The sequence below is a fragment of the Pristiophorus japonicus genome, chromosome 5 (assembly GCF_044704955.1).
Source record: "Pristiophorus japonicus isolate sPriJap1 chromosome 5, sPriJap1.hap1, whole genome shotgun sequence".
NCBI classification, from domain to species: domain Eukaryota; kingdom Metazoa; phylum Chordata; class Chondrichthyes; family Pristiophoridae; genus Pristiophorus; species Pristiophorus japonicus.
In genome coordinates, this window is record NC_091981.1 from 24,213,724 (window position 1) to 24,238,989 (window position 25,266).

The following is a 25,266-nucleotide window of genomic DNA, read 5'->3' on the forward strand; positions in this document are numbered from 1 at the left end:
GCCATATGGCCTACTCCTGCTCCTATTACTTATGTTCTTATGAGGCATTGTTTAACTGGGAGCCAATGTAGGTCGGAAAGCGCAGGGTTGATGGGTGATCTTGACTTGGTGCGGGTTAGTACATGGGCTGCTGAGTTTTGGATAACTGCAAGTTTACATAGTGTGGAAGGTGGAAGGATGGCCAGGAATGAGTTAGAGTAGTCAAGTCTGGAGGTGACAAAGGTATGAATGATGGTTTCAGCAGCGGAACACCAGGGCAGCGTGCGAGCGGCCCAGCAGCCCAGCACCCAAGACGGAGTGCTGGGCTATACAATGGTTGCCCGCACCATGCTAGGACCGCCATCTTTGAGCTGACCTGACCAGTTAGTGACCCCAGTTAGTATTTTCCATTTTTAATTCCAAAAAAACAGTTCAGTTGAAATTGAAAATCCAAAAGTAAGGATTTTGGTCGATATTGCAAACAGAGCTTGATACAAAATAAGGGAAAAGGTTTAAATCTTTAAAATCAGAAAGCAATCAATCTATCCTCAAAGATTCCAAAACAATAAATCATTGAACCATATTTTGTATTCATTTAATTGACACTTTTTATTTGAAAAAGTTTTGAGATACAGAAGATTTAACAAGTAAATTGCGTTCATCTAACATATCTTCAATCACCATTAAGATTATTTTTTTGCATTTAATGATTCACTATTTTCTATTTTTTTTAATTCCAAAAAATATAAAAAAGTTCATTTGAAACTTAAAACTCAAAAGCAGGAATGTTGGTCTACATTGTAAATAGAGCAGGTAACCTTTATACAAAAAGGAAATAAAGTTTTAAATCTTTTATTTCCAACCTTTCACCCCAGCTTTGCTATTTTGTTTTCAGACAGAGGACTGGCAAAATTGGATTTGCTAAAAAAAATTGCATATTGTAAAACTCAGCATTAAAGCTATTTGTAATTGTCATCACAGAAAAAAGAAACACGAGATGCTATACCCATTGATAAACTACTCATACCCCAATATTAGACATAAAGTCAGGTGTGAAGGAAGGTCCGAAGTGCCAGGCTTTGCAGTACATTTTACATCGGTGGTTTATCAATCGTAACCTGGAGTTACAGTAACTGACCAGTGAGTTACTGAAACACATCATTAATACAAATGCAATTGCATTTTGTCGTTAATTTATTGTCGGTTTTCATTATCAGTTCATGTATTATTTTCAGATAAAAGTAAACAGAAAGTGATAAATCTATCCTTAAAGATTCTAAATCATTAATCACTGACCCATATTTCGCATTGATTTTAATGGACATTTTTTATTTGACATATTTTTGAGCTAAAGGACATTTAAGAAAGTAAAATACGTTCATCAACAGATCTTTAAATCATCATGAAGATGATTTCCGCATTTTGCTTTCGCGCTTTGCCATGCAGCGTTACTTAGTTCCAGGTTTGGGAGACTGTTGGATTTGGGAGAACTGTTGGGTTTGGGAAAAGGTGTCGGGTTTGGGAGAAGTGTCGGGTTTGGGAGAAGTGTCGGGTTTGGGAGAAGTGTATCTGCCAAAGAACAGAATGCTATTGGTTTTGTTGTGTCGAATGAAAAAGAGGAAGGGATGATCAGCAGTGAAAATCTTGTCAGGCTGTAAGTTAATGCTTGTGAGCTCTATCATCACCGCTGTAGAACCTGCTGCTTCAGTTCCTTCCTCATTCACCTCCACAAAAGACTTGTGAATAACTTTGGTCACGAATAAGTCACGAGCCTCAGACATTCCAGATAGATCTGCCTTAGAAACATTGAAAAGATCTCGCATGCCTAAACTGGACAGAAGTGAGTTGAGCTCATAGTCATCTTCCAGTTTAAATTTGGGCAGACGAACCTGAACATCCATTTTGCGCATACGGTTTTGAAGTGTCCATTCTTGCAGCTTTTCTAATGTAAGTTCCTGCTCCAGCTAATAGACCAAAACAGAAAACATCAGTTAGAGACCAAAACAAGAAAAGCCCAGTTACAAAGGAAAGGGCCAGAGTGATCTCCTGGACTGGGTTTGATTGCACGGGAAGATCGAGAGCAATTTCTCAGATTTTTCCACCAAATTGGTCTGGATTTTAAATCTGTTTTTTTGCCTTGCCCAGGAGACCACATTATTTTTGGGTGGGATGGAGAGCGATGTTCCCTCTAAATTTTTATTGGTTGCGTGGCCCCTTTAATGTGCTGCGCGGCCCATTCACACTTCTGCGCATGCACAATTTTGTCCATTTAAAAGCCGGTGAGCGGCCTACACAGGAGTTCCAGACCGCTGCGCGGCAACACGGCTCAACAGGAACACTGGTGGAGAGTGTATATATTGTGAGATACAAGGTGTCACAATTATGTGGGACAGGCTGGATGGATGTGCTTTGAGGAGGGTGTGCTGGATAGCAATCACAGGTAGAATTCCTGCCTGATTTTCCTTTCCTAGTCCAGGGTTGAGTTATCATTACACAGAAAGGCATTCTATAAAGAATAGTGCATTATACAGTAACAGAGTGACGAGAGAGCACAGTTGAGACCTAGGTGGGAGAAAAATGTGATCTAGGTCCAAAGGACGGGGGAGGCGGGCGAATGAGGGGATGAGAGCAAGAACATGATCCAGATGGGAAGATCAATCGCATTCTTCCACCTTTTGTCGGGCCTGAATCACGTTCTTCCTCCCCCACCCCCTTTACACCTGCACTACGTTAACCCTCTCCTCCCCCACCCCATCACCGACTCTAGACCGCAGCGGTTCAAGAAAGCAGCTCACTACCACCTCCCTCAGGTTACTAGGGATGGGCAATAAATTAATGAATTTAAAATTATGAGCATATTCTGTGCATCGTCCTAAACATGCCTAACATTACATTTATGTGTTATTTTCCAGACTCGACTGTTCCAATATTCTCCTGGCCAGCCTCTCATCTTCTACCCTCAATGAACGGCTAGTAGTTGTATAATGGATCAAATCACACATTGCAAAGATCTCGATTACTCAGGCAGGCAGGATCTAATTACACATTATCGACAGACTGCTGGGTGTGTCTTGACCTCCAAGGGGACCAATCAGAACTCTCGTGTTACAAATAGTTACAACCTAAAAAGATACAATACCTTTTGGAGACCTGTGGAATCATCCATGATGTCATCTGGTAACAAGATGATCATACTTAATTCTTCATCAACGTATGGAAGCTCAAGAACTTGAATTTTAACTTCAGGAACGTGATGGATAAGTAACTTCCCCTTTTGGTACATCATTTTCACCGGCCTTCTTTCAGTCTATAAATAGTAACATTCATTGCATGTAATTCTTTTGAAATTTAAACTATTCAAAGAAAGCGTTGAAGGAGAAAGGTACAGGAATTATTTAAAAGAAAAGATAAACATATAGGTAAAAACACAGATGATGCTGTAACCGGCAAAATAGACACATTGTTGTATCATGTTTTAGTGCACTAGTCCGAAAGAGACCCTCATAATTGCCTAAAGTTTGACAAGAGTACTCACTGCTATATCGTTGTAAGCAGTAAGGATGCTTTACAAGCAATCTATTTTACCCAATCTATTGTACATATGTTTGTGTGTGTGGCGTGCACTCTTCTGAAAGATGCAATGAAGTATCGTCCATAGATCATTTAGTCAATAAGCCACGTTACTAATTTACATCTCTGGACTGATCAAAATACATTGTTGGCTTTGAATAAACAAAACACTCTGTGGGAGAAGGCCCACTTGTAGTTCAGAATATTTCCTGGTTCTAAAATGTGGTCACCTTTATTCTGGTACCCTGGCAATAGGTCACTTAAAATCAATCATTATATCAAAAAACAAGTTTGGTTCTTCTAAATTCCCTGAACATAGAATATTGTTATCTAGACACATTGTCACTGTGGATTGACAAGTCTCCGGAGTTGAAATACACAATGTTATCGGACTGTCTTTGTTTCAGACTTTCACCATCTCATGAGCTAAAACCTGCACTTTTGTGGTTATCATCCAAAAATGGGCAATATTTCTGGCATGGGCATTAAAAATAGGTTTTCAGATCGCCAGCTTCTCGCCCATTCTCAAAGCACCTAGTTTCCACTTTTGAAAATGGGTGTTATTGCGAGCGATATAAAATGGACGGTAGCGTAAATTTTTTTTGACCTTCTGCCATAAAGTGTGGCTGTCCTTAGCAACGGCATGGCAACGCTCGATTCTCGTGATTCTGGAGGTCAAGTGTCATCATGACATGTGCAGAAGAGGAGACAGAGAGGGAACTCAGAGGGACTGAAGGCATGTCTGGGTGTGGTGTGGCTGCTTTGGAAGGAAGGAGGAAGACCTTAGAGTTCTACAGCAAGTAGGGAAACAAAAAGTAGCTTTTACCAGCCACATATTTGACCAAATTTGGCCTATAATGGAGAGAGAGGAGGAGGCATCACAGCATGCTGTGGAGACTGACGCTGGAGAGAGCAGTGAGGTGGGAGAGGAGCACATTGGAGGCAGCAAAAGAGCCAGGAGTTTCTCGGATGAGGCAAATGCCTCCCTCCTACAGGAGGTCGAGTTACGCTGGGGTGATTTGATACAGGGAGGGCGTGGGAAGCCCACCCTAAAGGCATACCAGAAGATATGGACCAAAATAGCAGAGGTGATCTCGTCGGTGACCAACAAGGTGCGTGAGGGAAACAAATGCCGCGAACAATGGAACGAGCTTGTGGAATCCGCAAGAATAAGTATTACATTGATTTACCGTATATACTCACGTATCCTACGATCTCACGTATCATGCGACCCCTAACTTTTCGTCCCCAAAACATGATTTTATCATATATCTCATGTATCATGCGAGTCACTTTTTTGAGATACCAGATGACACTAGGCTAGACTTTCAAACAAGTTTAACAAGTACCCAACACGTAACAAGTACCCTAACACATAACAACGATCGAATACAGATCTTAACAACCGAATCATGAAACGAAAAAGGATGGATGAACGATAATGGCTGCAAGATTTGGCTGAAGAGAGTTTGGGAATCAAGAGCAGGTGGTTTACGACGCCAAAAAAGTTTACTTGTGTGGGATATGTTTAGGTCACATCGAGTGGATTCTGTTGTGAAAGCTGTTCGCGAATCGAACACCAATATAGCAATCATTCCAGCTGGCTTGACTAGTGGCGTTCAGCCACTTGACGTATCCATTAATAAGCCATTTAAAGACAATATAAGAAAGAAATGGAATGACTGGATGATGGAAGGAGAGAAATCATTTACGAAGGGAGGGAATATGAAGGCTCCGGATTTGCCTCTACTGTGTTTGTGGGTAAAAGAAGCATGGGCTGAGATAGATGGAGATTTGATTGTTAAAGCATTTAAAAAAATAAATATACCGGTAATAGTTTCATTAAGAATCGTTTCTGTTTTCCTTTGGTAGTTAGCCTCTCAGCTGATTTGGAAAGCGTAAACATTACGTGTGTATCAGCAAGTAAAACAGCAGTTTTATCAAAATCATCTTTATTTGATATACATATGTACTATTTGACTTACCGTAAATGGATACGGTCTGCTTAACAGCCTAACAGCCTAATCTTGGCCAGCACTTCACACCCCCAAATTTTGTATCTCGCGTATCATGCTACCCCCCAAATTTAGGTTACAATTTAGGTCTTCAAAAGTCGCATGATACGCGAGTATATACGGTATATGTATTTGTGTATTTATATAATTTGATTTGTAACAGTCATGAGTGACTATCATCAGATGTGAGGTCTTTCACTTTTACCGGGAATGTTTTACTCAAAGCCTGCAGTCATGGTGTACATCGTTAGGTAAAGAATGATAATTTTCATAATAATCATGATTATATCTGTCGGTTATGTGTTGTATCAGTGCCTGTGATAGTACCTAGCAATGGCCACCAGTCCCCAGCGACATCACTGACATGGAGGAGCCTGTGCTCGCGCTCAGACGGAAGCACACACGGACAGCCACGGACGCATCTGCAGACCCTGAAGTGATGCCACGTGAGTAAAGCTTACACCATTGCGTGATGTGAACAGCCACTCATATCCGAACAATCATATGTGATAGATAATTTCTAAAATTGTCATATAAATAATGATGGCCTAATGAAAATCATTGCAATGCAAATGTTTTGATGGTCATGAAATGTGATGTTGTGATGCTTTTGATAGTGGTGGTGCGTTTGTCGTGCATATGCTGTGTGTAGTGCTGGACTCACTTGTGACCCTCGCACCCCCTTCTCCTCGAATAGTCTCATTTGTGTTTTGCAGCTCAGCCAGCAGTGCGTCCCAAGGCAAGAACAGAGAGGCCAGAAGATGGGGGCGCGGGGCAGGAGTCGGTGGAGGATCCTACTACATCTGCTCTGAGGAGGTCAGATTCTCGCCCGTCAATCTGTTGGATCTGTTCTCCATGGATGAGAGCGCGGACTTCGAGGAACCTCCATCGCCTCGCTCCAGAAGCCATTCCACCCCAAGGCCATCTAGTGCTCCTCCAGTCATTCCCGCTTCCACTCTGGAGGTACCGGGCCCAAGCACCTCGCCACAGGGCACGCCATTTATCCCCAGGACAGCGCCAACCCCGCGGAGGCCTCGTGGACGCGGCAGGTCTGTGCTACGACGCCACATGACAGCGGAGAGATGGTACAGTTGTCCAGGAGGACTGTAGACATTGGTGATCGGCTCATCGAAGTATTGGGGGGCATATCCCGACAGCTGGCCACCATCTCCGGCACCATGACTGAGTACATTCCGCGGATGGCGGAGTCCCTGAATGCGATAGCCAGAAACACTGCTGCCACAGGCCTCCCAGTGGTCCCCGAGCACGGCACTCCACCCCTAGGTTCCGCACCACCACTGTGAACAACAGATGAGAGCAAGGACCAAGATCCTGCTTCTGCATCACAGAATGTTGCCCCCTCGGCATCCCCCGCTCCCGTACCCGTCCAACGATAGCATCTGCTTCATCACCCCCAATGAGATACCGCCTGAGGAGCTTCTCAGTCAGGCGCCTTGGAGCGAGGAGGGGAAGGGTTAGAGAGGGGGGGGGGGGTGCGAAGAACGGGAGGGGGGTGGGGGGGAGGAATGTGAGGTGCATGTCTGCAGGTGATGGCTGTGTTATATCTCCATCTGGGTGTATGCAATATGTTGCAATGTATGGGGGCTGGGGACCGCGCTCTTGCTTTGCCTTTGTACTCTGTGTTGCTGGACATGTTGAACATGTGATTTATGTCAATGGTGGAAAAAGTGGGGTGTGGGCAGGGGTTGGGTGTTATTGCCTGTGATGCTTATGATTTCAGAGCAATGCTGGTATTAAATTTTTGTTATTGAACATAACCTTGTTGCGCATTGTCTCAGATAGCTGCACCGTTACACACTGGTGATTCCTTACAATGAAAGGGTTAAATACAACTTAACATGAATCAACATAAACGTTAACTGGCACCAAGGTGATGGGCACCATTGATGTCTGAGCTGCACCCACACAGCAGTGTGTCAGCGTTGTCACTCACCAACGTTCTTTCAGGCAAATCGTTAAGCTATCAGCTCCTCACGTAAGAGTGGGATTTAAAAAATGCCAACCATACTGCTGGTGTTTGTTCAGAACAGTTCCACATTTTGTGAACAGCTTTTTGGGCGAACGTTATTGTGGGCAATATGTGTGTGAGGTGGTGAAATTGACGCTGGGCGATCTGCCGAATGTTCATTTCAGTAAACATGCTCTTCACAACAACAAAAAGTGGGCGGGCGTTAATATTGAATCTTGGCGTTAATTCGATGCGGATTAACGCTGGGCGCTATTCTGGGCGTTGATTTCGCCCATTCTGATGATTCCGCCCATTCTGATGATTCCGCCCCAAAGAAATGGGCGGGCGGTAATATTTTTTCCTGGCGTTAAGCACATGGGGAAAATAACGTTCAGAAATAAGTTTTCTAAAAATGGACATCAGTTTTATTTTATGGCTAAATGGAGGATATATGAGCGTTATACATCATTTCAGCGGTTAAATGGGTGTTAAGCATGCAAAAAAAGTGCAGGTCTAGCCCCATGTCTCTCACTGACAGAAATACCACAATGCCCCCAAATCCTTCAAAACAAATTTGCTTGTTGAAGGCAACAGGCCTTGGAGCTTACCTGAATGGAAACAGAGTGAGCTCCGTGGATAGACTGGAGAAGCTGGGGTTGTTTTCCTTAGAGCAGAGAAGGTTGAGAGGAGATTTGAGAGAGGCATTCAAAATCATGAGGAGTCTAGACAGAGGAGATAGAGGGCAACTGTTCCCATTGGCGGAAAGGTCGAGAACCAGAGGACACAGATTTAAGGTGATTGGCAAAAAAAACAAAGATGACATGAGGAAAACCTTTTTATGCAGTGAGTGGTTAGGAGGAATGCGCTGCCTGAAACGATGTGGAGGCAGACTTAATTATGGCATTCAAAAGGGAATTGGATAAGTACCTGAAGGAAAAAAATGCAGGGCTATGGGAAAAGGGTAGGCGAGTGAAACTAGCTGAAGAGCTCTTGCAGAGAGCCAGCACGGGTTTGACAGGCCATAAGAAATAAGAGCAGGAGTAGACCATTTGGCCCCTCTAGCCTGCTCCGCCATTCAATAGGATTATGGCTGATCTGATCTTGGCCTCAACTCCACTTTCCTGCCTGTTCCCCATAATTCTTGACTACCCTATAGGTCAATAATCTATCTATCTGAGCGTTGAATATATTCAATGACTTAGCCTCCACAGCTCTCTGGGGTAGGGAATTCCAAAGATTCACAACCCTCTGAGAGAAGAATTTCCTCCTCATCTCCATGTTAAATGGGCAACCCCTTATTCTGAAATGATGCCCCCTAGTTCTAGATTCCCCCATGATTGGAAACATCCTCTCAGCATCTACCCTGTCAAGCCCCCTCAGAATCTTATATGTTTCAGATCACTTCTCATTCTTCTAAACTCCAATGAGTACAGGCCCAACCTTCCCTCATAAGATAACCACTTCATCCCAGAAATCAATCTAGTGAACCTTCTCTGAACTGCCTCTAATGCAAGTATATCTCTCCTTAAATAAGGAGACCAAAACTGTGCGCAGTACTCCAGCTGAGATCTCACCAATGTCTAGGACAGTTGTAGCAAGAGTTCCCTACTTCTATACTCCATCTCCCTTGAAATAAAGGCCAACATTCCATTTGCCTCCCCAATTACTTCCTGTACCTGCACGCTAACTTTGTGTTTCATGTACAAGGACCCCCTGATCCATCTGTACTGCAGCATTCTGTAGTCTCTAATTAAATAATATTTTATTCTTGCTACCAAAGTAGATAACCTCTCATTTTCCCATATTATGCTCCATAGGCCTAATTTTTGCTCACTCACTTAGCCTATATATATATCCCTTTTCAGACTCTGTGTTCTCCTCACAACTTCCCACTCATCTTTATGTTGTGAGCAAATTTGGCTACAATATATTTGGTCTCTTCATCCAAGTCATTAATATAGATTGTAAATAGTTGAGGCCCCAGCACCAATCGCTGTGGCATACCAGGAGTTACAGTTTGCCAACCTGAAAATGACCCATTTATCCTGACTCTCTATTTTCTGTTAGTTAGCCAATCCTCTACCATGCTAATATATTACCCCCAACCCCTGAGTTCTTATCTTGTGTAATAACCTTTTATGTGGCACCTTGTCAAATGCCTTTTGGAAATCTACTTGTTCTCCTTTGTCCACCCTGCTTGTTACATCCTCAAAGAACTCTAAAATTTGTCAAATTTGACAATTTGTCTTTCATAAAACCATGTTGACTCTGCTTGATTTAGAAAACAACAATAAAATGTCCTGCTACTACTTCCTTAATAATGGATTCCAGCATTTTCCCTCTGACAGATGTTAGGCTAACTGGCCTATAGTTTCCTGCATTCTGTCTCCTTCCTTTCTTGAATATGGGCGTCACATTTACAGTTTTCTAATCCTCTGGGAGCTTTCCAGAATCTAGGGAATTTTGTAAGATTACAACCAATGCATCCACTATCTCTGCAGTCTATTTTAAGACTCGAGGGTGCAGGCCATCAGGTCTTGGGGACTTGTCAGCCTTTAGTCCGATTAATTTGCTTAGTGCTTTTTTCTCTAGTGTGAATGATTGTTTTAATTTCCTCCCTTCCTTCCTTTTCCCCTGATTTTCTACTGTTATTGGGATGCTTTTAGTGCCTTCTACCGTAAAGACCAATACAAAATATTTGGTTTTGATCATATCCTCCTTTTCCCAATATTACTTCCCTAGTTGCATCTTCCAAGGGACCAACATTTATTTTAGTTACTCTCTTCCTTTTTATATACCTGTAGATATTGGGCCAAATGGCCTCCTGTGGTGTAACCATTCTAATGGGGCCGAATTTGATCACCCTACCGCCGGCTGCCGCCGAGTGTTCTCGTCGGTCTACCCGTTTTTTTAGCGCTCGCCCCTCTGTGCGAGATTGGTGAGGCCCTCACTCTGGCGGTTTGAAAGGACCGCTGGGGACCATCCGCTGGCATGCAACGCCAAAAAAAGTCCTTCCGCCCGCTCCCACCAGAGTTTAATCTGAGCGGTCCTCCGCTCCTGCAGGAGAAAAGACCGCTGCATGGAAGCAGGTCTTACCTGGACAGTAGGTATGAAGTCCTGCAAGAAAAGGTTAGTGAGATGTTTCTCTTTAATTTTATGCAGCAATTTTGTTTAAAAGAGTCTTCTAAAGGTTTTGCCATGTTTTGTTGAACATTTTTTTTTGTGTGCGTGCTCCCCTCCCTGGGCCCGACTCCAGCCTCGGCATTACTTTGTCGAGGATTGCATTTGCCGCTGAGAATCTGACCTACCGCCCTCTACTATCCAGAATCACCGTGTAATGCCCATTTTTTCCGACGAGCGTTTTTTTCCCGATTTTTTTTCAGCAAACTTCCGCCTAAAGTATCGTCAGGATGTTAGCGGTCTTTTCGACGGTAAATGGGCGGAACTTGGCTTTGATCATATTTGGGGCCCTATGATTTTGTTTCCAATTTAACTCCAATTACTGTTGATTCAAGTAATCAAGACCAAAACTTGTTTTCTTATGCTGAAAGAATTAAAAAGACAAAATAACTCAGTTCAGTATTGGGACTTAGCTTCGAATACCTTACTCAGTCTGAATGGCATCTCCTTTGTGAATTGTTCATTAAACTTCTCAGCCCAGCTTCCTTTGAAGTAGATGGCATTCACCAACACGAGTTTGGTATCGCTGCCAACTGAACCTTGAGCCAGCAGGTCTTGGATCTTACCTGAATGGAAATAGATTCAGGATATTGACATAGTACACAACAGCAGATAAAAGGTTAGGAAAGTTTTAACCTTCAGTAATTTATATTCTAAATTTAAACTTCAGAAGGAAAGAGAGAAACATATCAAATTCATAGTTGCCAAACATTTTTGGTTACATCTTTAAAAAATGTTTTACCTTGGAATAGTTATAAAGCAGGAGGCTTTCCCACAGAACATCAACATACTGGTGTATATGTTCCAATTTCCCAAATAGGTTAATATCCATGTTAAATTCGTACAGTTAGGGATTAGTTTGTATCAAAACATTACTAAAAAAAGTTGTCGTGCCAGAACACTGGCGAATAGCTAAAGTAATACTTATATTTAAGAAGGGAGATAGAACATGTTCTGGGAATTATGGACCAGTCATCTTAACTTTGTTGGATGGAAGAAAATAGAATGCCTACAAAAAGGAAGAAAATAGAACATCTAGAAACCAAAAATATAATAATGAATAGTCAGCATGGATTTCAAAAGGGAAATTCTTGCTTGACCAACTTCATTGAATTTTTTGAAGAATTTGATAACAGCGAGTGTAGAGAATGGTAATGTAGTAGATGTAATTTATCTAGATTTTCAAAAGGCCTTCGATAAGGTACCACATAACAGACTAATGAATACAGACAGAGAATGCAGGGGACTGCAACAAATTACAAGATATTATTAATAAACTTGCAGAATGGGCATATCATTGGCAAATGAATTTCAACAGAGATACATGTGAGGTATTACATTTTGGTAAGAAAAATAAGGAGGTCACATATTACTTGGAAAAGAAGAATCTAAATAGGGTAGAAGAGCAAAAGAATCTGGGTGTACAAATACACAAATCACTAAAAAGAACACCACAGGTTAACACGGCCATTAAAAAAGGAAACCAACCACTAGAGTTTATTTCTAGAGGGATAGAATTGAAAAGTAGTGAAGTTATGCTAAACTTGTATCGAACCCTGGTTAGACTACACTTGGTACTGCATACAATACTGGTCGCAATATTATGAAACAGATAGAGGCACTAAAGAGGGTGCAAAAGAGATTTACAAGGATGATACCAGAAATGCGAGGGTATATCTATCAGGAAATGATGAATAGACTGGGTCACTTTTCTCTTGAAAAGAGAATGCTGAGGGATGATCTAACAGAAGTCTTTAAAATTAGGAAAGGTTTCGATAGAGTAGATAGAGAGAGAATGGGCTTGAACTTGGTCAATGAGCTGCCCAATAGAACCCACAGCTGCCGAGGTACCGCCCAAAAAAATTTTCTTTGCCGAGATCCCTTATGTACCACCTATCTGGTGCTCAGGTCCCGCCCGGTGGGAGTTTCTTCGGGGAAGTACCACCTACGCAACTTCCTGTTGCCCGCACATGCCGGAGGCTCCAAAAGTGGGATTTTGGTGGTCTAGGAGCCTCTAAGATGCTGCTCCACCCGCCAGAATGAACACTGGGAAAAAGGTGGTCTGAGCTGGCTGTAAATAGGACGGCAGGGACAATCGCGCAGAGTGCCCCAGAGCTGCACATAGAGGATTATACTGACAGAGTTAGATAAGGAAAGACGGGAGGAGGCTCGAGTGGAGCATCAACACCGGCATGGACAGGTTGGGCTGAGTGGCCTATTTCTGCGCTGTATTTCCTGTGCAAGTTGGAAAATAATGGCTATTCTTAAAATTTGTTTTTTTGTTCTAACAAAATCATTTTAAAAAACCTCGGCAATCTCCAAGGTATGTTTTAGTACATAAACCAATGACAGGACTGGCCAGATGAACAGCGTTTTTTTCCCTGTACTCCATAGCCTTAACTTTCTTATAATACCATTTACTGCTATCTTTCAGTCGTTACAAACAAGACCACTGGAGTGAAGCATGTTTATGAGCAGTGATTACACTTGATCTTCAAGGCTCTGATCAACAATTAAATGTACTCAAAATATGATGTCACGTAGAGTTCATTTGTTGGATTAATGATCATGAAATTTGCTGGATAAAATATTCATGATCTCAATCTCCTCAGGCTATTGGTGTAGTTGGTAGGAAAGGACTTTTGAAGATGCATTGACTGACCTTGACCACTGGTCTAAGGTCATGAAACTTCTTTGTGCGCTGGAGCCAGGATTTGCGGGCAACGCTGCTGGCATTGATCTGGTACCAAATATTTATTTCTGGAGGGCCTCCTGGACCCCAGTGGCAAGAGGACATCTCTACCAGCATTCACCTCCGCTCTAAGACCTCGAGTGCTGCGTCAGAGACCCTCGGTGCCCTTTCCCTGGCCTGTTAAGCCATTTGGGTTAGTGCTGAAGCACTTTTAATATTTTGCATCACCAGAAGGCAACTCACCTTTAAGAGGTGCAGACTGCCTTTAAGAGGTGCAGGCCAGCTTTAAGTAAAGCAAGCCTCCAGCGAACATCGCGAACTTCGGCCCCCTGCTGAGTGCACAGCCTATCAGCAGCACATTGGGCTGTGTTCTATACTTATGTAGCAGGCAGCATAAATTCAAAGGGTATATTGCAGTGCCCGCGCAGGTTTTTCCAGCATCATCCAATTTAACTGCCATGTATATTCCAGTACAGGCCCATCAAATCAAATGCAGTTGCTAATGTTTGTGGTGTTGGAGTGGACACAATATGATGGTCTGAAAATGGAATGGTTACTTCCACTGATATAATGGTCTTCAGTCTTGGAAAATCAAATACTTTTTCTTTTCATCCTTTCATTGTCAGCATCGTTAGATGAGGGGTAAGTTCCCTGTATTCTGCCGAACAGTGTGCTAGAACCCCTCACCTGAGAAGAACAACCTTTACCACACAATATACCTTTCTTACATTCGCCATATCAGTGGCTTCTCAGTGAGATTACCAACATAGGGGGTGAATTTCCGCAGAGGTTCTCCCACTCGTCTGCCATATCTGGGAAAGCTGGAAAAACTGTGAAAACTGCCATAAACATAGCATCAACACCACCTTTCCAAGGTTTTTGTTCCTCCTCTGCCAAATTTATGTTGGACGAGCGGGTAAACCTTTTGCAGAAATTTGCCCCCATATTGTCAAATTAGGGGCAAGGTTTGCATTGTGAGCCTATGCCTATTAGATTGAGACAGCCCAAGGAGATTTCAGGTCACAAAGTGGAGACTTTCACCCCCCGAGTCTGAGCCACATTCAAACCTCAGGTCCCAGTGGTGGAAGGACAATGTGCTAACCCAGTGCGGTAGTCAGATCCACAAGCTAGGCAGTGCCGTAACTGTGTTGGTCCCTGTGTAATAGCTGGAACTGAGCCAAATGGCCCATAAGGCATTGTGTCTGGTTATTATGACAAGCATTGGAATTGCAAGTACAGATTTGACTCCTCTAGTCTCCCGACATGAATGCCTCGTATTTCCTGAAATGGTACGTTTTACCCAATTTTACGCTAGTGTTTCTATCGGTGAGTTGCGCCGAAATTGAGTGTATCTCATTAGCATATGGCAAAATGTAAAAACAGGGATAAAACAAGTGGAAATCTATGTAAATAATCAGGGCCTGAGGAAAGCACAGAACTTATGCCATATTCCTTCTTTAAGTCCCTCTTTATGCATGAAAATTAAAGCTTTAAGTCATCAAGCATTCATTTCTGCACATTAGGCACAACATTTTCCAGAAAATGCAATTGTGGAAGATTTTGAATTTTGAATGCAAATCTTTCTGATGCTGTAAAGATGCAATCAAAGAAAATGCATTGTCGGTGTCAGTGAACAGAGACCGGAAAAGGAAAAAAAACGCCATAAAACATCAGGAGAATGGCCGTGTGTTCTGTTGCACATATCATTTACAGCCCGTTCACAACTGGCATTAATTCAGGAACATTGCCCCAGCTGTGTTTTTGCATGGGAGGGTGGGGAGGAGGCGGGGCTTTCTGTAACAATGAGCATCATTCTGCACAGAGAGACCCACGTTCAGACAGCATAGGATCTATCGAGCATGGTTTTGAACATGCGAGGTGAGCCAAAGTTCAGGTAAAGCCTGGACACTGTACAGCCTATAACCAGTCTGATACAATGGAGGTCACACTGTCCAACTCACTTTGTCATCAGGTTAGGTACAACGAAGGCTCACTAGTACATTGAAACACAGCTGCTCTTGCTCAAGTCTGAGACGATTAATTTATTGTTGGTGCCACTCTGGTTTCTGACTCCAGTTTCATTCTATAGAATAGATTGAAGTAGCTTTTACAAATTCACACTGCTGTTGCTGGGGGGCTAATTCATAAAACATGCCCTATGTTTCTTTATTAATTTTTTAAAAATCTACTGATCAAATTGCGATACAATCGATTTGTGCATTGCCACCAGTGTGCAAGCAACTCAACATGAAGCACAACTTACCCTCAGTCTGTGCCTCCACCCATTTATTGATCACCTGTCTTGTTTTATCTGCAGCAGTTTGGAAATCAACTCCAGACATGTCTGCTCCGTAGTATTGCTTGGAGGATTTGCAGAATTCCTGCACAATGGATACAGGGAAAATTAGTTAAAACCCTTTGAAGACCTGATTTAAAAATGATCAATTAGTGAATGACCAGAATTGGTACATTGTATATAGCAGCAATGTCAAAACAATGGCATTAGGTCCTTTGAAGGGATTATTGTGAGGATCCAAGAACAACATAACTGGCATGAGTCTTACAGCTTGATTCCTGATAACTGGAACAATCTGGGAGCAGGTGACCCACTCACAACTTACTTCTAGGAAGTTATAGGTCTTCTCTCCATATAGTCGATTGGCCACTTTCAACAGGTACGAAACATCAGCTTGGTTAATGGCTGATTGTAATTTCTGGAATCCAGAATGGAGATCTCCCACTTGATCAAAGTGGAGAGCCTGTTATCAGAATACATGGACACAAAAATCATCAAGCAACAAAGTGAAAAAAGGAGCTACACGTTATAATCATCCATTTTCAACTTTTCAGCCAATTTTCTTTGACTGCTTCCCAAAAGGCTTTTATTCTGTGCTGGGATACCATTCTACACATGCTGATCACCCTCCAGTATGTCACCAAACAAGGCATTCTTCAGGTCTAAGCCTAGAGAGTGAGTGTCAACAACTTATTCAAGCTCGCAGTATTCCATAATTTTAAATGTTGCTGTGTAAAAGTTACTAAATTATAAAGACAATTTTGATATAGACATAAATCACAGTTACTAGATTTGATTATCTTAGTCAACACTGTTGGGAGGAGACACATTCAACTTGCGTTCACTCTCATCATAATGTACATACACAGCACAACAATGCAGCATTATCAACCTGTAAAGTGAAGTGAATGTATGCTCACAGGCCTCAGTGATTGTGCACATCTACCTGGCTAAACATTTAACGAAACATCGACTCCATTTGTCAGATAACCAAGTCCCACGCCAGGGACTTGAGCACAAATATCTAGGCTGAAACTCCAGTGCAGTGCTGAGGGAGTGGTGCACAGTTGGTGGTGCCGTGATTCAGGTGAGACATTAAACCGAGGCCCTTGCTGACCTCTCAGGTGGACGTAAAAGATCCCATAGCACTATTTTGAAGAACAGCAGGGGAGTTATCCCCATTGTCCTGGCCAATATTTATCCCTCAATCAACAGATTATCTGGTCATTATCAGATCTGGTCATTTGCAAGCTCCTACAAACAGATTATCTGCGCAAATTGGCTGCCACATTACAACAGTGACTACCCGTCAAAAAGTATTTCATTGGCTGTAAGATGCTTTGAGACGTCTGGTGGTCATGAAAGGCGCTATATAAATGTGTGTCTTTCTTTTGTTTTTAGCTATATATGCACGCAGGTCACGGAAACTTTATCCAAACAGGCAAAAAAATGCTTACATACAGTCACAAGGCAGCAACAGATTTTCAGCCACCTAATTAATTGACTAATCACAGGTTTCCCAATCCTATTGTCAGTCACCTGTAGTAGGCGGCTGGGGAGGGACCAAACACAACAACATTGAACCCTGTTGTAAAGCAAAACTACAAGCTTCGTGTAGCAGTGAGGCCCCTGTGGATTAACACCCTGAATGCAGTGAATTAAGGGAGATAGTCTTCCTCAGTGTAAAGAAGAATGGCTGGTTATAAACTCCACAACACTCCTGTGCTTGGATCAGAATGCATTTAATTTAATAAAATAGGGTTGAATTCTCCTTTAATATAACTACAATAATAGACTTTGGATATTCATAATGCACACACGAGCTACGTTTAATCTATGTTATCCTGACAAGTATCGGCCTCATCGATAGCTACCATGGAGTTGCCCGTATTAGGAGTTTGCCAGAAGCATGGGCTTATCAAACAAAATGCACACTCAAGACAGTTAAAAAAGATTTCAGCTATGTCTTTTGCTCTGAATAATTTCATACATACCTTTGCCATTTGAGATGCAGTATTATTTTTTGCTCCAAGATAAACCATGGCCAACGCACTGGAGATGCTGAATGGAGAAAAAAAGATGTTGCCAGCTTGATTCTCTTTAATCAGCTTTCTGAATAGGTCAAGGGCGAAATGGGAATTTGCTTTGCTCAGGTCCTCCATTGTTTAAACTGCAAGAAAAATGAATATAAAGCGCAGATGTTCAGAAAGATTTTAGTATAATAAGGCTCGCAAGAAACTTAATGAATTACCAGAGTTTGCAACTGAAGATAGGAATTGCCTTATGAAGAAACGCAAACTGGGTGTTGGTCTGCAATGAAACAATTATAGCCTTCTCTGTAGAATTGGATTCAGGTTTTATTCTCTCCATGTCTAAAATTGAAATATTATCGTTTCTCATTAACCAACGTGTTGAAGCAACAAAGACTTCTGTGACAAGGTACATCTTGCCAAACCAGCTTTTAAATCAACATATTCCAGTGAGCCAAGTTAAATTGCTGAACCATCAATAAATCAGAAAATGCGTCACTATAATATTTGGAAACTAATATGAAATAAAAGTAAGGAGTAAGACCGCATTATTTCTCCTTATTTAGTTGATCAAAACCCTTTATGATTTTGACCATCTCTATTAAATCTTCTCTTACTCTCATCTACTCCAAGGAGAACACTCCCAGCTTCTCCAGTCTCTCCACATAACTGAGGTCCCTCCTCCCTGGTACCATTCTTGTAAATCCCCTCTGCACCCTCTCTAAAGCCTTGGCATCTTCGCGAAAGTGTGATTCCCAGAACCCAGAATTGAACACAATACTCAAGCTGAGGCCCAACCAGTGTTTTATAAACGTTTAGCATAACTTGCTTTTGTACCCTATGCCTGTATTAAGAAAACCAAGGATCCCATATGTTTAAAAAAAAAGCTTTCTCAACTTGTCCTGCCACCTTCAAAGATTTGTGTACATATACCTCGAGCGGTCTCTGTCCCTGCACCCCCTTTAAAATTGTATAATTCAGTTTATATTGCCTCTCCTCATTCTTCCTTCAAAAATGTATCACTTTACATTGCTCTGCATTAAATGTCATCTGCCATGTGTCTGCCCATTTCACCAGGCTGTCTGTGTCCTCCTAAAGTCTGTTACTATCCTCCTCATTGTTTACTACATTTCCGAATTTCGTGTCATCTACAAACTTTGAAATTATGCCCTGTACACCCAAGTATATGCAAATATTCACATTGAACATTTCATGTTAGTGCGAGGGAATGGAGCAATTTCCCATGACAGGCATTCACTCTCAGCATGACTCCATTTATTTCAGCGAAATGGGTCAGATGGAGAGTAAAGCTTCTTCTGCTCTTGGCCACTTCAGTGTTTTAACACCAACTTCAGCAATTGACGTCATTTCACGTTCAAAGTCGCATATTGAACATTTATTTACCTGCAATAAATATCAATATCTGAGAGCTGTGAACTATGCCACCACATTAAACTCCGTACAGCCACTAGTGCGTCTTGCTGCAGGTATTGCCATTTTGAAACCTCTACTACCTGGAGACAGTTCAAGATCAAGACAGTTTGATTCAGTTAACCCGCAACCACCAAAAACTATTGGTGTGAAGGTACAGCGCCAAATCTAATGAACATACACCTCACCCCGCTCCTAACCTCAATTCATCCAAAACTCTGCTTCCACTAACATATCCCACATCAAGTTGATAGAATCAGAGGCTGGAATTTTACCAGCCCTGCGAGTGCGGGTTTGGAAGCGGGCCCGCAGTCAAAGTGGCCGTGATTGATAACAGGGCGGGATCCCACTCTGAACCAGCCTCCTTGTCAGTTTCCAAAGTGTTGGGTCTGACTGCGGTTCACAGACACGACACCAAGCCAATTAATATCATTAAGATGTAGTTGAGAAGTATTTAATAAGAATTTTACCGGGTACTTAACATTTTGACATGTTTTTCATAAGCTTCCTGTCGCTCGGGCTTCAAGTTAGGTAAATGTGTTGGGTTCTCAATGACTCTCCTTTGCTTTGACTAGTTGACAGCTGCAGAAGCAATCTCTCTCACCATTGACAGATCACTTCTGTCATCTCAACTTGAGCTGCCATCTATTCCAGCAGCATCGGCGCCCTTGAGAAAATCTCACCTTGGTCCTCAGAATCCCACCACGACCAGCCTCAACACCAACATCACTAAACACAACAGCATCACCACCAACAACACCAAACTTCTCCGCAATCACCTGATGCTGCACAGGACACAGGGCATCAGCACCCGACCACATTGCTGCCTGGGATGCCAGGTTGGTACTACCCCACACCAACACCACAAGTCATTCCTGCAATGGCCAAACCATTCCTTTCATACTCATCACCACTGCAAGGGTTACCCTTGGGTCTCACCATTCACCGCAACTCACTAAGACTCTTCCAAAGGTTCACACAAATCTGTCCAAGAAGGCAACGTGTTCAAATAAAGATTTCAATTTTTGACAACTCATTGGCAGAAACTCTACATGAACATTGGCTAAAAGACCCAAGTGTCTATCCTTGTGTGTTGTTAGTTGGTATGATTGGACAAGGATAAGGGTGAGTGTAAGGTGTGGCTAGTGAGATGGGGATGTGATAATGTAGATAGAGAGAGGGATGAGTGGAGGTGCAAGGTAAGTTAGTAAGGATGCACAGGAGTAGGTTAGGAAGGCAGAGTGATGGGGATGTGATGAGTGGCACAGCAGGATGAGGTTCAGTTGGCTTTGCAGTAACGTTTTGTGATCTGCTGAGATCACTGAAAGGTTTGCAGCCAGCTCCTCTTGATGACCTCCCTGCTTGTGCTCTCCTGTGCAATGTGCAACCAGACTGCGTAGGTGTCCTGGGGAGGTCTCTTCAGCTGATTGGAAGGGAAAAGAACCTACCTGCATGCTGTGTCTCCCTCCATTAGCATCTAGAGGGAGTCATGAGCGAGGCTGGGTGCAGTCATTGACCTCTGTGCAGTGTTTGTCAGTGTTTGCAGCAGCTCAATGCTGCAGAACACTGACAGAACAACTGTCAAAATCAATGTAGCCGTGGTCCCTTTAAGGAAACTGGCTAGTGACGCGTCATCAGACCCGCTTCCTTTTAATTGGCTGGAAATCTCGCAGGGTTCTTCATGCAGTGTGGGCTGGAGCGAGGAGCAGTGTCTCCACCCGCCACCTACCCCGGTCTCCCAGTGGTTGACGAGAGCGCGGCCATAGAATCTTACAGCACAGAAGGAGGCCACTTGGGACGTTGTTCCTGTGCTGGCTCTTTGAAAAAGCTGTCCAATTTAGTGCAGCCACCCCACTGAGCTTAGTAAAACTGCTACATTTAAATGGGCAAAATGCTGGTTAAATAAATCAATAGTTTGCTGGGACACAACTGCCAATAATTATTGCATTCGCTGTTTCCATCAGTAGTGCAAAAAATGACTGAATTAAAACAAAAGTATTTTGAATGAAAATACACACATCTAGCGAGTGTGCGCCCTTCGTACATTGTAACCGATGCAAAGCAATCTTTAATAGTAGTAATATAAACAGAAAATGCTGGAAATACTCAGCAATCAGGCAGCACCTAGGGAGGGAGAAACAGAGTTAACATATCACGTCAATGACCTTTTGTCAGCAAGTCTGACGAAGGGTCACAGACCTGAAACGTTAACTCTGTTTCTCTCTCCACAGATGCTGCCTGACCTGCCGAGTATTTCCAGCATTTCAGTTTTTATTTGTTCACTGAAAACCAAACAAAGTGGATCAAAGTTTCGAGGTTCGCAGGCTTCCCCCTTGAGCCTGGATTTCGATCCATTGCAAGGAAACAGCCCTTGCACAGCTACTATGCAAAAACCGAGATTACAGTCAAACATTTTGCTGGTTGATTTTTGGCTTAATACATCACAACAGTGACTACACTGCAAAAGTACTTCATTGGCTGTAAAGCACTTAGAGACGTGCGATGGTCGGGAAAGACGCTTTATAATTCCAAGTCTTTCTTACTTCAAAGTGGAGTTTGCCTTTCAAACACAAATAGAGCCTGTTTGCACAGCGTCAATGGAAGTGGGTGGGAGGGATGAGAAAATTGTTAAAAGCAAACACTATTAACATCTGTAAAGGTTCAATTTGAGGGATGAGATCATTTTAATCTTTTTGAAAATCTTGCAGAATCTTCCAGTAAATATCTGTACATAGTATTCCCTGTGCTTTTTAAAGCCAATTACTGTACGTGTCAAATAAATATTTAGTATCACACCATTTAAATTTACAAGTTGTAATTAGATAATAATACACGGGGTTTCTATGTTTCCTGATTGGCTAGTGAAAGGAGCACCACCCCATGTCATCCCAGGTACGAGTACGCATAACAGTGCGCCCCGGGATCTGTGGGCCATGACACAGTGCCCAACTCCGCAGTGACACAGCACAAGTTCTGGAAGCGGGGTTCTCACCAGGTAAGTGTGGATTTTGTTCGGATGTTGGCGGTGTGCTCCTGAGCTACACCGCCGACCACAAATTCGGGCCCAGTGACACAGAATGCAATTTGGCCACGTAAATAATCGGCGTTATCCTGCCTCCTGCCCCACATCCCCACACAACCATTCTACCATCTTAGTCCTAATGCTTCTAGCCTTCATGTATATATATTTTAACATAAATCAAGATCCCCCAGTGCCTACTTATTCCTGTGGGCCAAAATTGCCCCTCCCGATAAAGGTGCCTGGCCGCAGGAAAGCAGTGGCCTTGTGGCGGCATGGAATGGCTACCGACTCTCCGTGGAGGGGCCGCCATTTTATAAATTGCCCTACCTCAGGAGCGGAGCAATGCCCGGGACCGCTGCACCCAATTTCCCACCATGGTGTGCACGCACCGACCCCTTACTGACTGGAGGGGGACCCCTCTCACGAAATTGCCCCGCGGAAGAGGGTGCCCCCGACAACTTTTGCTGTTGGTGCACTCTCGGGGAAATGGCACCTCTCTTGGATGCCAGACCACTAGCCCGGCTGAAACGCTCCCTGGTAGCCCAGTGGACCTCCCTAAAATATCTACAGAATTCTCAGCGGCTCTCCCCTTTAACTGAAGGCGAGAGACGTTGTGACACATCAGCGCGATGACATCATCAGCACGGCGTTGATGACGGATATCTGCGGACACTCCGTCCCGCCTCCACTTCCGCCCTGCTAGTGACGGCCACTCCGCTCCGACCTCTGCCCCCCCATGATGATCCACTTCCATCCCGCTGGATAAAAACCCCAAGGAGCTGAATTTCGCCAGATAGGTTGCCGCACTAGAGCACGTCAGAAAGGGTAGGTGCACCCCAATTCCAGCAGAGGCCAATTTCTAGCCCCTGGTCTCCAGTTCATGTGTGCCTCTCTGGGTTTCTCAGTGGTGACCCACCTGTTGACTACTTCCTCACCCACAATCTGTCTCATGGTGGATCCGGATTCTTTCCTGCCTATCTACGTTCAATGATTCTCAACAGCTGCCTCAATGATCTTGTAAGTTTCAATGGCCCACCTTCATGCCCAGGAAACATTTACTCTTTTCCTGAAAAGTACGAGCCTGGAACCTCCAGAAACACGGAAAATGGGTTTGTTTTTGTTGATGAACTATAAATATATCGTCACTCCTCAGGCAAATTTAGCTTTGTAAATTTACATGGTCTATCCCATCTCGGAAATGAACAGCCGAATCACAACTCCGAAAGTGGAACCGTGTGTATTTCACTTGTTCACAGTGCAGTACAAGAGAGAAAGGACAGATTGCACATGGGGGGAGTGGACGGTGTTTATCCGCTGCATTAAAAGGGAATTGAACATGAAGTTAGCGAAGGTTTACAGCGCTGACACGGAAATGTAGTGTCACTAAAACCCCTGGCAGAGATATAAAGACACTTACCTTATGCGCTGCTATCCTTCAGCATCCAACACTTCCTCTCACTGTCTTCACTTTGCTCTGAGCGTCGCCTGTGAGGCGCCTTTTAACCCGGAGCAGCCGCCCCTCCACCCCCGGATTGACAGGACTGCTCTGTTATCCATCAGAGCGGAGGCGGTCCTCTTACTGGGGACGCAAGGCGTTTCCTCATTTTTTGAAGTTGTTACAGAATTAACGTTTTGTGATGAACTGAGATCATTGAAAGGTTTGTGCCACTGCAGCCAGCTCCTCTTGATGACCTCCCTGCCTGTGCCCTCCTGTGCAATGTGCAACCAGGCTGTGTTAGTGTCCTGGGGAAGTCTCTTCCGCCAATTGGAAGGGAAAATAACCTTCCTGCGAGCTGTGTCTCTCTCATTGAGCATTTGGAGGTAGTCATGGGAGAGCCTGGGTGCAGTCATTGACCTCTGTGCAGTGTTTGTCAATGTTTGCAGCAGCTCAAAGAAGGAATCCGAGAAGTGATCTTCGAAGAGTACAAGATAGTTAAGAGAATGCAAGAGGAGGTTAATCCAGAATACTATAAATTTTAAAAGTGCAAGTTGGATAAGGGGACAAAGCTTCAAACTGGTAAAAGGACTAAATTCATGAAGTTATTCACAAACAGATCAACATTTGAAGTAGGCTTTAGATACAGTAGTGAAGATAACAACTCAAATCATTGAAGAAACAGTTAAATGCTATAATGGGGGGTGGAGGAGAAGGGTATTGTCTCAGACTGGATGAATTAAGATGTTGTAATCCATTTTGGCACAAACCATTATTAAACCAGATAGGATGGCACCTAAAATTAAGATCAGATTAATCATGATCATGTTACTCTGGTGCCCTTATTACATCAAATAAATGGAGATAACAAATAAAGGACTTTAAAAAAAATCTAGCCTAGAGTTTTCAAGCTTTTATATGTGAGACCCCCCTCACTACCATAGGACTGAAGCAATGTGATTTGCAATCTGAGACCCTCCAGTAAGAGTTTTTATTTCTATTCATTTATAGAAGAGTATTAAATAAAATGGCAGTAATGTTATAAATAATTGTGTAAAATCATTAAAAACATCAATATATGCATTTTATTTCATTCTACCCCATTTATCTCAACTGCCACTAAACCCCACTCGTAGGTACCTTGCAGATCTCTAGAAATCCCTGAGATTATCACAGGGTCTGTTGACGCCACTTTGAAAACCACGTGTGTAGACATTACCCAACTGATCTAACCGGGGTTGGATTGCAGTAGCTGCAGACCCGGGCATTGTGTTTAAGAAGAGGAGAGTCTTCCAAAAAACAAAATGTTGCGCCTTTTGTTGTGCCTGATGAAGAACAAGAACGGATGATCAGCCACAAAGTCAGCTGTTCTCCTTGCACTTCGCAATAAAAGGATTGGTGCTGTGGCAGCAGCGGCTTCTGTGCCTTCTTCATTCACTTCTACAAAGGATTTATGAACAACTTTTGACAAAACCAGGTCATTTTTCTCCGTGATTCCAGAGAAGTTAGCTTGTGAATCACTAAAAGCAACTACCATCCCCATTAGGGTGAGGGTTGATTTAAGGTCATATTTCTCCTCCAGCTTGTATTGGGCAGTTCGACATTAACCCCCATATTATCCATCATATCTGGGTTGGTCCAGTCCAT

At 43.1% G+C, this 25,266-nt stretch overlaps 1 protein-coding gene across 1 annotated transcript; it reads right to left on the reverse strand.

Moving 5' to 3' along the window:
• Nucleotides 1-653: 653 nt before the first annotated feature.
• Nucleotides 654-23,937, reverse strand: LOC139263770 (leukocyte elastase inhibitor-like). The gene is made up of 7 exons (XM_070879817.1): nt 23,602-23,937; nt 17,696-17,871; nt 16,027-16,164; nt 15,669-15,786; nt 11,137-11,279; nt 3,119-3,286; nt 654-1,943 (listed from the first exon to the last, which is right to left on the reverse strand). Exons 2-7 carry the CDS (start codon nt 17,861-17,863, stop codon nt 1,428-1,430), a joined length of 1,251 nt encoding a protein of 416 aa, XP_070735918.1. The 5' UTR covers nt 17,864-17,871; nt 23,602-23,937; the 3' UTR covers nt 654-1,427.
• Nucleotides 23,938-25,266: the final 1,329 nt, after the last annotated feature.